At 42.2% G+C, this 14,187-nt stretch overlaps 1 protein-coding gene across 1 annotated transcript; it reads left to right on the top strand.

Annotated features, from left to right (window-relative positions):
* The first annotated feature begins 1,993 nt into the window (after positions 1-1,993).
* On the top strand, positions 1,994-13,790 carry RPL8 (ribosomal protein L8). The gene is made up of 6 exons (XM_089673930.1): positions 1,994-2,016; positions 4,483-4,626; positions 6,077-6,218; positions 9,187-9,405; positions 9,537-9,652; positions 13,585-13,790. The coding sequence occupies exons 2-6, from the start codon at positions 4,489-4,491 to the stop codon at positions 13,741-13,743; spliced, it is 774 nt and encodes a 257-aa protein (XP_089530056.1). The 5' UTR covers positions 1,994-2,016; positions 4,483-4,488; the 3' UTR covers positions 13,744-13,790.
* Positions 13,791-14,187: the final 397 nt, after the last annotated feature.

Here is a 14,187-nt window from a genome sequence, read left to right as displayed (position 1 = left end):
GGCATCTAGTGCGGGGGACATTCTTTTAGTTTTTTCTTTTAATAAAGGACTTGACTTGTCAAAGACTGTGTTTTGTTTTTAGTTTTAGCACTGCCCCATAGCAGAAATACTGCTACAGTTCGGCAGAGGTGCGCAAATTCTTATATATATTATTAATATATATATATATATATATATATAATTTTGTCCTTTTGGGTAGAGGCCGCCCTAGCAGCGCCACCATTTGCGGCTGTCAATCACTGGGTTCCGGCCAGTGATTGCCGAGGATCTCTGATGGGGGGAACTGTTAGTAAACAAAACAGTTCTGTCCCGTCAGCTCCTGCACACTGCTTGCACAGCCATGCAAAGCAGTATGCTTACAGTGCAGCACAAACATAGAACATCATGTAAAATAGCACACAGTTAACCCTTTGATCACCCCAGATGTTACCCCTTCCTGCTCAGTGCCATTAGTACAGTGTCAGTGCTTTTTATTAGCACTGATCACTTTATTGGTGTCACTGGGGATGTCAGTGAAACCAAGTCCGTTCCCCGCCCAGTGTCAGAATGCCCGCCACAGTCCTGCTATAAGTCGCTGATCGCTGCCATTACTAGTAAAAATATATATATTTTTTAAAAAAGCCCAGTATATATACCACCATTTGTAAATACTGTAACTTTAATGTAAACCAATTAATTTACACTTATCAGGATTTTTTTGCAAAGACATGTAGCAGAATACAGTTTGGTGTAAATTTATGACGAAATTTGATTTTTTAACATTTTTTTTTTTACTGGACATGTTTAACCACTTGCCTACCGGGCACTTATACCCCCTTACCAGGCCAGCTTTCAGCACTGTCTTACTTTGAATGACAATTGCGCGGTCATGCAAAATTGTACCCATATGAAATTTTTATAATTTTTTTTTCTCCTAAATAGAGCTTTCCTTTGGTGGTATTTAATCACTGCTGGGTGTTTTACTTTTTGGGCTATAAACAAAAAAATTGCAAAAAATTAAAAAAAAAAAGTTTCTTTGTTTCTATTATAAAATTTTGCAAACAGGTAATTTTTCTCCTTCACTGATGTGCGTTAATGGGAACTGATAAGCGACACTAATGAGGTGGCACGGATAGGTGGCACTAATGATGGGTACCGATAGGCGGCATTGACTGGCGCAACTGCTGGGCATTGACTGGAATAACCTCTGGGCACTGACTGCTGGCACTGCTGGGCTGCACTGATGGGCACAGGTAGGTGGCACTGCTGGGTGGAACTTGGTGGGTGGCACTGCTGGGCACCGATGATCGGTACCAATCCATGCTCTGACAAATGCCAGTTTGAAAGTACTTTCCTCACGCTCTGACAGTGTGAAGAAAGTGCAGCTGAGAACCGGCAATTGCATTTCCCTGTGATCGGCGTGGCATTGGACACAGCTGATCGCGTGGTAAAAGGCCGCTGTGGCCTTTTACCACATCACGTGATCAGCTGTGGCCGTAGATCGCCGGGGGTGCGCAGGAGAGCGCGTTCTGGGAGCACGTCATATGATGTCCACCCAGAACTGGCCGGCCGCAATGCAGCCGTCATTCAGCTATCTGCGGTCGGCAACTAGTTAATAACAGAAAGTCAAAAAAAAATTCTCAAAGTTGTTGGTCTTTTTTTTTTCTTTCTTTCATAGCACAAAAAATAAAACTGCACAGGCGCTCAAATACCACTGAACAAGAGCTTAATTTGTGGGGGAAAAAGAACATAAATTTCATTTGGGTGCAGCGCTGCATGACCATGCAATTGTCAGTCAAAGTAATGCAAAAAATGGCCTGGTGCGGAAGGGGGGGTAAATCCTCTGGAGGACAAATGGTTAATCATCAATTAATAACACGATCATCCGTTTAAAAGGCTTTGCCCAATTCAAATATGGCCGCCGAGATGTTTTTTTTCATGACGTGCCTACCCATGTAGCCTTGCGCGTCTCTTTCTCCGGAAGAAATCCGCTGCCTGGTGCTGGGAACTTCCTCTTCGCGGATAGCCCGGGCCTAGGTAGGATGATGGCGCTATGGGTCCGCATTGTAATCCGCCGTGGAGGGCGGCCATCCCGCCTCCTTAGACCCCTTGTCGCTGAGGACGGGGCGCTGCACTCCGCTGGGTGCCGGTAGACGGACTATTGATGGGATTGGATGAGGAATTGGGGGGATATAGGTGTGATGCCGGGCCGGCTTTGCTCCTCCATGGTACTATGGCGGCAGGCTGAGTGTAGAGGGACACCAATAGTACTCTGTATACACATCTCCTGGCTGCTCTGCTCTCACCCCAATGGACAGTCATTGTATTCAGCTGCTTAGGATTTGCCGTGACCAGGCAGTGGATTGCCCATAGACGACATACACTAGTGGCTTGTATATGGAAGCCTGGCAAGCTGTATTCCGATGCCCATATACAACATATTGAAAGACAGTAGGCCCGAATGGATGAGACCACAGCAGGGCGAGTTCTGTCATTGCTGTACATGGCCATAGAAATCACATTGGCCTGTACAATGGCCGTTCACATCATAGTGCTGTGTGATTTGTTTAACTGCTTCCCATTCACTGGATGTGTATACATTCACCCGACACTTTATTAGATACACCTGTTCAATTGCTTGGGAACACAAATTGCTAATCAGCCAATCACATGGCTGCAACTCAATGCATTTAGGCATCTAGCTGTGGTGAAGACTACTTGCTGAAGTTGAAACCGTGCATCAGAATGGGGAAGAAAGGGGATTTAATTAACTTTGAATGTGGCATGGTTGTTGGTGCCAGATGGGCTGGTCTGAGCATTTCAAAAACTGATGATCTACTGAGATTTTGATGTACAACCATCTCTGGGGATTACAGAGAATGGTCCAAAAAAGAGAAAATATCCATTGAATGGCAGTTGTGTGGACGAAAATGCCTTGTTGATGTCAGAGGAGAATGGGCAGACTGGTTGCTGCAATGTTCAGATGATGTGGTCAGAATTTGGTGTAAACATGGAAGCATGGATCCATCCTGCCTTGTATCAATGTTCCAGGCAGGTGGTGGTGTAATGGTGTGGGGGATATTTTCTTGGCACTAGACAGGTGTACCTAATAAAGTGGCCGGTGAATGTATATGTCGCAGTCATTGCTGCAACAAGGATTGAGAGAGTTTTTTTGCGGCCAGTGATTCTGTACATGTTAACTGTGATCCAAGCAGCTATACACCCACTCGATCACTCTTATGGGTGGTGGAAGAGGGTGCCCCAGCCACTCTTACCAGGCTCTCCTGAGCAATTGGGGAGCTCAGTATTGCTGAGAGGAGGAAGGTACAGCATATTCCCCTCCCGTGTGATGTAGGGGGGCAGGTTTTTAAATTCTAGCGTTTTGTAAGTTTTCAAAAATACAGTACAGTCCATTTCACACGACTCATAGGAAATCATGTTAAATGTACTATAAAGTGTGCATGTTTAGGAAACGGTCAGGGACCATTTTGCCTGCACCAGATTGTTTTTTTTTTTTTTTTTTGGTTCCTTAGACTTTAATGGAAATGCATAAAAAATGCACATACATGCGTTTTTGTTGCATTTCTTGCATGACAAGACACCTTCTAGCAACATGAACACATCCCAAAAATGTGAAAAACCGCAAACTGTACAACAGCATGCACCAGAAAAATGCATCAATCGCAACCTGCATAGGTGTGAACCTAGCCTAAGAAGCCAGAAGCAACAAGGATTTTGTTCCTTCCAATGTCAGTTTGTTGCTTACAAACAGTTATTGGCTTGTAAATCATCTGATCAAACAGATTTTGGTTTGATCAGCTGCTTTGGGGGTCTAATAGACTCCAGATCTCTCCATACACAGAACCTTTCATACTTATGGGTCGCAAGATTGCACTTACTTTGGCTTTCCTGTTACCCAGAATCAGCCGGCAGTGGTCTAAAGCCCACTGTTGTCGCAGAGCTGCTGCATGGTCTGGAAGGATCTTGACCATATTGTCAGGATCCACTCAGATGCTTGGTCAGCAGCTGACTTGGCCTCTCATCACGTGGCTCCTGCCCCCTCCCCAGCCCAGTGGTCAGGGGCAGAGCAGAGAGTGGTGACTGAGAGTCACCAATCTCGGCTCCAAGCGAACAGAGAACTTGGCTATCAGCGGTTGTGATTGCTCACTTCTCGGGTTTAGAGCTGGTGGAGCGCTGCTGCATTATGGGGGGGTTGTGTTTTTTCTTCTATTCCCATACTTCTCTAAGTCTTCTCATTGAAGATGTAGGAAGTTTACATGAATTGTTGCTGTGTGGAAATCATGCTGTGAAACCTCCATAACATCTGAAAGAAGACAATTGACATGGTATAAAGACTATAACTGCAGTATGTCTGTTAGCTGTTGTATGTTTAGTAAATAAAGTTTCTACAAGTTTTGGAGCATTTTGTAGTTTTGTGGGTGTTTTGGTTTTACATATCCAATAACTCATTTAATATGTCTTTTGAACTATTTTTGTTTTTAGTGCACCATGGGACGTGTAATCAGGGGACAGAGAAAAGGTGCAGGGTCTGTTTTCAGAGCCCATGTCAAGCACAGGAAAGGACCTGCTAAGCTCAGGGCTGTCGACTTCGCAGAAAGGCATGGCTACATCAAGGGCATTGTGAAAGTGAGTACCATTTATCTAGCGCTGCTCTTAGTGATCGTTCTATGTAGATGTATGCCCTGATTTCTGGTGTGTCTGTGTGCCAAGGCAAAGGTTTGCAGGACTTTTTTTTTTTTTTTTTAAGGATTTAGGAATATGTGCAATTGTGGAAGTACAATATCTGAAGCTCGCATGTGAATGTTGCCCACAATGTTTTACACATGTTTGGGGGCACTGTGTGCCCTCTGTGACCAAGTTGGACTCCTGGTGATTATTATTATTATACAGGATTTATATAGCGCCAAAAGTTTGCTCAGCGCTTTACAATATAAAGGGAGACAATACAGCAACAATACAGTTCAATACAAGAGGGATAGGAGGGCCCTGCTCCTTGGAGCTTACAATCTAGGAGGGAGGGGCTGGTGGTACAAAAGGTAACTGTGGGGGATGGACTGGTTGGAAGAATAGAAGATTCCATTAGCTGAGGGCTGGATAGGCTTCCCTGAAGAGATAGGCTTTCAGAGATCGCCTAAAAATGAGCAGAGTAGGCGATAGTCTGATAAATTGGGGTAGAGATCACTTTCATTTGAGAGCAGTCCCCTAACATTATTGCATGAAACCAATTCTTTGTCTATCAATTGTCTGCTTTTGGTCTTTACTGTCGAAGGGCAGAGCAAAATGCACAGTTCCCCTTTGCCCATGCATTTGCCTGGTGGGGGATTGAAGCCTTCTGACCACCATCACACTGATATTGAAAGCACATTGGAGGGAATTTAATAAAAAGTGTCTGAGATGAGTTCTGTTTTAACAGGTGCCATTGCCCATAGCAACCAATCATCTAGCTTTTATTTTTTTCTGTGCAGCTTGGAAAAATGAAAATCTAAAAGCAGATTGGCTGTGTTCCAGTTGAGACAGGTTGTCTCAGACGCTTTTTATGAATTTACTTTCCATTGTGCCTATGCATTTTATAGCTATTGAAGAAAAAAGTTATAATCCCCTGATTGAAATCAGTCTGGTCATTAGACAGGGGTACATTTTTCAGGTTTTGTTACAGTGGTGACCTTGTTGCAAAGATAAAATTTCAAGTAGATGAACTCTGCAAAATAAGTTTTTTTTTATTTTAGTTGTCTTTTCTGGTGGCAGGAAGTCAGTATGTTCGCAGAGCTATGAGCAATGCTGCTGTTCAACACTTCTAGGTTGTGGGAGAATGTATCGGCAGGCTGATGTAATCACAGCGCAGTGAGGAACACATCGACGCACCCAGAAGTGAAGATGTCAGTGTCTGTAAAAGAATATGTTGAATACCTACTTTTCAGAGTTCTTCTGCCTGAAATGTAAAAAATATAATAGTTACTCCTGAAAGGTGTGCAAGGAAGATCTAGTCATAAATAAAAGCATTTGAATAGTAGTTCTCTGCTAACTGTTGGAAAAATGTTAACTTCTGTAATTAAAATAAGTTCTTGTTCTACCACAGGACATTATCCACGATCCTGGCCGTGGTGCTCCACTTGCTAAAGTTGCCTTCCGTGACCCTTACAGGTTCAAAAAGAGGACTGAACTTTTCATTGCAGCTGAGGGTATCCATACTGGTCAGTTTGTCTACTGTGGCAAGAAAGGTAAAATGGCATTTCTAACTCACATTCATACATACACATATTAGGGCCAAATTAGACAAGATTCAATTAACCTACCAGCATGTCTTTGGAGTGTGGGAGGAAACCGGAGTACCTGGAGGAAACCCACGCAGGCACAAGGAGAACATGCAAACTCCAGGCAGGTGGTGCCGTGGCTGGGATTCGAACCAACGACCGTAGTACAGCCAGGCGGAAGTGCTAACCATTTAGCCATTGTTTCATCCTAGAAACATTTAAAGGACTACAGAAAAGGCAGCCATTCAAATCCAGTGCACTGTAACACTTTAATCTGGAGCTAAGACATAAATTGGTGATAATTCAGAAATAGAACTGGCAGGAGGTAAAGTGGTTGTTTGGCCACAAATGGTTAAATGGTTTTCTGTGGCAGTGAAAGTATTAGAGAGTAGCTCCACTTTTGTTATCGCCCCACCCCCACCCCCTCCGGGTGATCAATGTACAAGGATTTTAACAAACTTTGTTGTAGATTCCTACTTTTTTTTTTTTTTTATTTTGAAGAAATAGATGTTTGTGTCCATGTGCAGAGTGAATCTGTATGGGAGTGACTTTATAAATATCAATCATCTGCTGCACCTGCAGGGCGCTAATGAGAAAAATTGCAGGGTCTGCATCCCTTTACCCCAAGTTCACATCTAAGCCTTCTCCGCAGCGTTTTGCAGAAACGCACTACAGTCAATTTAACATGATTCCTATGGGACACGTTCACATCTCGTGCGTTTTTTGGTAAGGTTCAGGCTTTTTTTTAATGCAAAATTTGCGTTTTTGTGTCTATGGACTTCAATTGGAACGCTGCAGAAAAGCATGTAGTGCATTTTTTTAATGTGTGTTTTTTTTGTTTTTTTTTTTGCATTTTAAATCTGCCTTGCAACAAGAAAAAAAAATTAAAACTGCAAAATGCAGGTGCAGAAACGGGTCAAACGCAAACTGCATAGGTGTGAACCTAGCTTAAGTCTGGATTTCCCTTTGGGGAATATCTCACCAAAAATTAAATTTTTGTTGCAGGGAATGCCAAAAAGGAGGAAATGACATTTTTAGGGGGCATATTGCATTGCAGTTTACAGAAAATGACAGCGCTGTAAATTGTAAAAGAATGTGGATCTCTGTTTTGACATATCTAATGTGGTCTCACGGACTGATTTCCAAAGATTTTTAAGACAAAATAAGTTTGCTTAACCGTTTCAATACTGTGTGATTTTACACCTTCCTGCCCAGGCCATTTTTCAGGTTCAGCGCTCTCTCACTTTGAATGACAATTGCGCGGTCATACAACACTGTACCCAAACTAAAATTTTATCATTTTCTTCACACAACTAGAGCTTTCTTTTGGTGGTATTTAATCACCGCTGGGGTTTTTATTTTTTGCTAAATTAACAAAAAAAGACCAAAAATTTTGAAAAAAACTAATTTGTCTTTGTTTCTGTTATAAAAGTTTACAAATAAATAATTGTTCTTCATAAATTTAGGCCGAGATGTATTCTGCTACATGTCTTTGGGGAAATAACCCAAATTAGGATGTATTTTTTAGTTTGTAGGAAAGTTATAGAGTTCACAAACTATGGTATAGATCTGAAAATTGATCAATCCTGAAGTACTGACGGCCAATCTAATTTCTTGAGGTCCAAGAATGTCAGAATAGTACAGATATCCCCAAATGACCCCTTTTTGCAGAGTAGACAGTCCGACGTACTTCATAAGAGGCATGGCGAGTTTTTTGAAGTTGTATTTTTTTGTCATATTTTTTTGGAAAATGAAAAAATTAAAAAAATTATTTTCACTTTTTTTTTTTTTTTTTTTTTTTTTTTTTTTTTTTTTTACATACTGTCACCAGTGCAGTACAGCGTCTTCATATAACTGGCATGGTGGTAAACAGGGACACTGACTGGTGACAGTATGAAAAAAAAAATACATATATTTTTTTTTATTTTTTTATTATATTTAATTTTTTATTATATTTTTGTTTTATTTTTATTAAGATTTTTTTTCATATTTTACTATGACCAAAGTAGTACAATGTTACCATAGTAACATTGTACTACTTTGGGGAAGTGATCAGTATTTTTTTTTTTTTTTTTTTACACAGTTTGCTTATAGCAAAGAATTACTTTGCTATAAGCAAGCATTTAGCTGAATGAAATCGATTCATTCAGCTTTTTTTTTTTTTTTTTTTTGTGCTTAGCTGTGATTTTGTCACAGCTAATCACATGACATGTGCATGTAATTAGCTGTGACCATTCACAGCTAGGCACTAGTATACAATGGATGGCATCATGAATGAAGCCATCCATTGTATACAACTATCATGTGACCTGCTGTGATTGGTCACAGCAGGTCACATGGTACCAGCTACGGGAGCCGGTACTCGGATCTGTCATTGGCCGTGTCCGAGGTGCACGGCTGGTGACAGATCGCGCTACTGCGCCGCTCTGCATTAGCGCAAACTGCGCATGTGCGGGAGCACCCCAAATGGCGTGCACCCGGAATACAGGAGCGCATTTGAAGCCGCCAAACGGCCATTGGCCGGGCGGCTAATGGTTAAAAGGCTGTTGTGAGAGAATATGTAGGCTGCCATCCTTAATATTTCCTTTTGTAATGACTATCTGTTATGCTGATCCAGTGGGTTCAACTCATTGACGTGAAATAAGTATGCAAAGAAGTACATAAATGTCCCTCGACTGTATATTTGGTCCAGGTTAGCAACTATTGAAACCAATCGATTAAAATAGACAAAAGTATTTTCAAGTGGTTGCCAATGGCAGACAATGGCAGATCTCTAATGTTTCTAATCTGTGAATATCCAGTTTCTTTTTGCTGCTTAATCTGCAGCTTGGATAAGAGTTTGCTCTTTATGTAACCATTTTTTTGGAATGATACTTGTATCTCTTGCTGATAAACTTGTTTCTTACCTAATGTTGTTTGTTTATTTTTCTTTTAGCTCAGCTCAATATTGGTAATGTCCTCCCTGTTGGCACCATGCCCGAAGGAACTATTGTTTGTTGTGTAGAGGAGAAGCCAGGTGATCGTGGCAAGCTGGCTCGTGCATCTGGCAATTATGCCACAGTCATCTCCCACAATCCTGAAACAAAGAAGACCAGAGTAAAGCTGCCCTCTGGCTCCAAGAAAGTTATCTCTTCTGCAAACCGAGCAATTGTTGGTGAGTGCCTTAGCTCTGTTGGCCACCCAGAATATTTTAGCCTTGCTGCATTAAAACATAAGCTTAGTTCTTAATTATATATTACAACTGTGTCCCTTATCAAGTGGTTTGATAATGCCTTCTAAATGCAGGAGTTGTTGCTGGTGGAGGACGTATTGATAAGCCCATCCTGAAGGCAGGTCGTGCGTACCACAAGTATAAGGCTAAGAGAAACTGCTGGCCACGTGTCCGTGGTGTGGCTATGAATGTAAGTTTTTATTATCTAATCCCACATTTTTGCTATACATTACATGCATAAAAAATATATTTGGGCCTTGTGGTTAAGAGGAAGAGGGCTTCTGCCTGTACAAAGCAGCATGTAGAAGTTGTCATGTCATTGGATTGACCCATCAAATTTTGGTTTTCACGTGTGTGTGCGTGTGCGTGTGTGTGTGTGCGTGCGTGCGTGCGCCTTGACGTTTTCCCAGGTGTGATAAGATTTTGATTCACAAGTCTTTCTCCCTTGAATAAGTTTAATTCAGCATTAACCGCTGCCCTATAGCAGTTTTACTGCTATAGGGCAGCCCCGCTGGGCAAAATCATGTAAACATATATGTGATTTTACATCTCCAGGTAGGGGGCATGTATGCAGCCCTACCCGCACTGTCATTGGCTCCCAGAGATGTTCATCACCAGAGCCCTGCCAGCGATTCGGGACTCTGTAATTGACGGAGCAGCCGACGGGAGAGATCTGAGTGTAAACACAGATCTCTCCTGTCAGCGGTGGCGTGTGTGGGGAGACTAGGTAGAAAGCAGCACGTCCCCTAGTAAACTAGTAAAACTGCACACAGCACAAAACAGTACCCTTTGATTGCCCCCACATGCTAACCCCTTCCTGCCCCGTATCATTATTCGTGTCACTGGAGAGGTCAGCAGCGGTACGTTCTGACTGTTAGAATGCCCGCTGCAGTCCCACTATGAATCGATCATGGCTGCCATTACTAGTATAAAAATTCCTGTGTGTGTGTGTATGTATATATATATATATATATATATATATATATATATATATATGTGTGTTTGTGTATATATATATATGTGTGTGTTTGTGTATGTATGTGTATATGTGTGTGTTTGTGTATGTATGTATGTGTATTTCCATTTATAGCACAAAAGTAAAACAGACCTGGTGATCAAATAACACCAAAAAAGGCTCTTTTTGTGTGGAAAGAATTATATAAATGTTAATTTGTGTACAGTGTTGCATGACTGCGCAATTGTCAGTTACAGCGCAGTGCTGTATAGTGCAAAAAAAAAAAAATAACTAGTGCAGCTCTTGCCCCTTTATAGTAACTGTAATCTCCCATCCCCACCCCTTGCTAACAGTCATGTAGCTCTTTCATCACCTGCGTAGTAGAGGATCTCTGCAGGGTTTACACAAAGCTACTGTGATTGTGACCAATGTGGATAGTCTTTTGGTTAGGGCTTAATCCTGCAGCTAGAGCATTGCAGTAAAAACCTGGTGTAGACATGCTGCATCAGTCAGTACAATTATATTAAGACATCCGGTTCAATTAATTTTCCACTAGCCTCTAGATACACGTGCTGCTATGCTTGAACTGTTACCTCTAGCTCACAGCGTTCACTCAAGGTCCACCATCCCCCAGATTGCAGTCCTAGGTCACTGATCATTTTCCACGCCTTATTTGGAATCTAGGCAGCCACTGCTTTTGCCGAAGAGTGTGTGTACACACTTTGACTTGAACTGCTCAAACTGTTCAAATTTTGGTAAAACTCAAACTCTGGGTGGCCCTGTTGACGGCACCACCACTTGGTTCAAGTGATATATTTTTTTTTTTTTTCCTGAAGCTGCAATGAAAATTCTGAGCTGAATAGTGACTGCATTCAATAAGATACAGACGCTAATACTGTGTTCAGGAGCTGTGGGTCCTGCTGAATGCAATAGCCTGTTAGCAGTACAATGGCCGCTGCCAAAAAATAGGAATTCCCAGTCCCCAGGAAACTCTAATCACCTTGGCAACCAGTTTTCTTTTCTTTTTTGTGTTTTCAGAACCACAGATCCAGAAGACAGTTTGTTCTCATAATTCCAAAGCCTTGAAAATGCTTATAGTGGCCAGCTGTGAACAGAGAACTTCCAACATTTAGCACAGATTTCTGTCTCAAATACAGAATCCTCTTGCATACATCTATTATTGTCTTTTGGCATTTTTCTGTATGCAATCTGGACATTCTGTGGCTTAAGTGCAGTAGGACTTGTAGCAATGACAGTGTAAACCTTCACCAAAGCAACATAATTCTCTGAATAATGGCAAGGCCTTTTTAAAACTGAAGTATTTTTACTCCTCCCATCTCAAAACTTTTTTTTTTTTAATGGATGAGACAGGAAACATCCTTGGGTTGTTTTCCAACTTTGCAATTCTGTATATACCTGCAATGTGCATAACTGTCACCACAAAGATTGTACACAATGGTGAAACATACTGACTGCTTTGCCACCATAACTGGGCAAAGTTCTACATTAAGAATGTCTTTAACATTTACTTTTTAGCTTGAATATACACTGCTCAAAAAAATGAAAGGAACACTTTTTAATCAGAGTATAGCATCAAATCATTTAAACTCCTGGGATATTGATCTGGTCAGTTAAGTAGCAGAGGGGATTGTTAATCAGTTTCAGCTGCTTTTGATGTTATTGAAATTCACAACAGGTACACTAGATGTGCAACAATGAGATGACCCCCAAAACAGGAATGGTTTTACAGGTGGAGGCCACTGACATTTTTTTTTTCCCCTACTCCTCTTGACGTTACTGTTTTTCACTAGTTATGCATTTGGCTAGGGTCAGTGTCACTACTGGTAGCATGAGGCGATACCTGGACCCTACAGAGGTTGCACAGGCAGTCCAACTCCTGGCAATGGCATGTATTGATGTGCCATCCTGGAGAAGGTTTGCTGTGTCTCCCAACACAGTCTCAAGAGCATGGAGGAGATTCTAGGAGACAGGCAGTTACTCTAGGAGGGCTGGATAGGACTGTAGAAGGTCCTTAACCTATCAGCAGGACCGGTATCTGCTCCTTTGTGCAAGGAGGTACAGGATGAGCACTGCCAGAGCCCTACAAAATGACATCCAGCAGGCCATTGGTGTGAATGTCTCTGACCAAACAGACTTCATGAGGGTGGCTTGAGGGCCCGACGTCCTCTAGTGGGCCCTGTGCTCACTGCCTGGCACCATAGAGCTGGATTGGCATTTACCATTCAACACCAGAATTGGCAGGTCCACCACTGGCGCCCTGTGCTTTTCACAGATGAGAGCAGGTTCACCCTGAGCAGATGTGAAAGGGTCTGGAGAAGCTGTGGAGAACGTTATGCTGCCTGTAACATTTAGCTTGACCATTTTGGTGATAGTCTGGGGAGGCATATGCAGGGAGGGACGCACAGACCTCTACAGGCTAGACAATGTCACCCTGACTGCCATTAGGTATCTGGATGAAATCCTTGGACTCATTGTCAGACCATATGCTGGTGCAATGGGTCCTGGGTGCCTCCTGGTGCACGACAATGCCCGGCCTCATGTGCTGAGTATGTTGGCAGTTCCTTGATGAAGGAATTGATACCATTGAATGGCCCCATGTTCGCCTAAATCTAATAGAACACAACTGAGATCATGTTTTGGTCCATCCGACGTCACCAGGTTGCACCTCAGACTGTCCAAGAGCTTAGTGATGCCCTGGTCCAGATCTGGGAGGAAATATCCCAGGACACCATCCGTCATCTCATTAGGAGCATGCCCCGACGTTCTCATGCATGCATACAAGCACGTGGGGGCCATACAAACCACTGAGTACCATTTTGGCTAGCCTGCTACATCATTTTTTCACCTTGTCTTTGATGGAAAAGAAAATTATCACCCTACAGAGGACTGAATTCAAACGATGGGGCATCCTTGCGTTCCTAACACATTACCCAGTCCATATCAGCATGATATTTTTCCTCATTGAAATCTGATGTTTTCAAAGTTTCTTTAATTTTTTGGAGCAGTGTACAAACACTTGATGCGCTGTGGTAATGCCTGGAACTTAACCTCATATCCACTTACTGAATAATGTATGTCCTGTAACTTTGAAGGGCATTATAGAAATCAACCTATACATTTACTGACCTTTTACCTCTTCTTTGCAGCCTGTAGAACATCCCTTCGGTGGTGGTAACCATCAGCACATTGGCAAACCTTCAACTATCAGGAGAGATGCTCCAGCTGGTCGCAAAGTCGGTCTTATTGCTGCTCGTCGTACTGGACGTCTGCGTGGCACAAAGACTGTGCAAGAAAAGGAGAACTAAAAATATTCCGTGCTTAATTTACATAATAAACTTTCAAAAACTTCTAAGATGGTGTGGGGTTTTTTTTTGTTTTTTTAATACACAAGTGATGCTAGATGTTTGCTGATTTCATTTGTTGGGAAAAGGTTGAGCACCTCCCAGGTAAAATTTGGGACTTAACAGAGACTAAAAAAAAATGTAAATATAGTTCTGTATGCAGCAATAAAGAAGATGGCAGGCCCATTCACACAATTGCACCTAGCAGCATAATGTTGCACTGTGTCTAGCAGTACAGCAAGGTTCTGTCTGGGGCTGCATTTGGACCATATTTTGTTCTTGTAAATGTTTGCACTAAAGTTAACATGGGTGCTTGGACCCTTTTGGGCTTTTTGCACAGGAGGGATCACTTTAATGCAGTTGGCCAGTTTATAGTTATGTTGCATCCCTGTGGGTTGTTTGTTTTTG

The sequence above is a fragment of the Staurois parvus genome, unplaced genomic scaffold (genome assembly GCF_062004578.1).
Source record: "Staurois parvus isolate SC_StPar_1 unplaced genomic scaffold, SC_StPar_1.0 ptg000145l, whole genome shotgun sequence".
Taxonomy (NCBI): Eukaryota; Metazoa; Chordata; class Amphibia; order Anura; family Ranidae; genus Staurois; species Staurois parvus.
Note: the sequence above shows the minus strand (reverse complement) of the source record. Positions and strands in the feature narration are given on the sequence as shown.

Excerpts from the sequence above, each read along its gene's own strand:
- RPL8 (XM_089673930.1), top strand. The coding sequence starts at position 4,489 with ATGGGACGTGTAATCAGGGGACAGAGAAAAGGTGCAGGGTCTGTTTTC. Across the intron at positions 4,627-6,076 it reads ACATCAAGGGCATTGTGAAA|GACATTATCCACGATCCTGG; the intron begins GTGAGTACCATT and ends GTTCTACCACAG. Across the intron at positions 9,406-9,536 it reads TGCAAACCGAGCAATTGTTG|GAGTTGTTGCTGGTGGAGGA; the intron begins GTGAGTGCCTTA and ends TTCTAAATGCAG.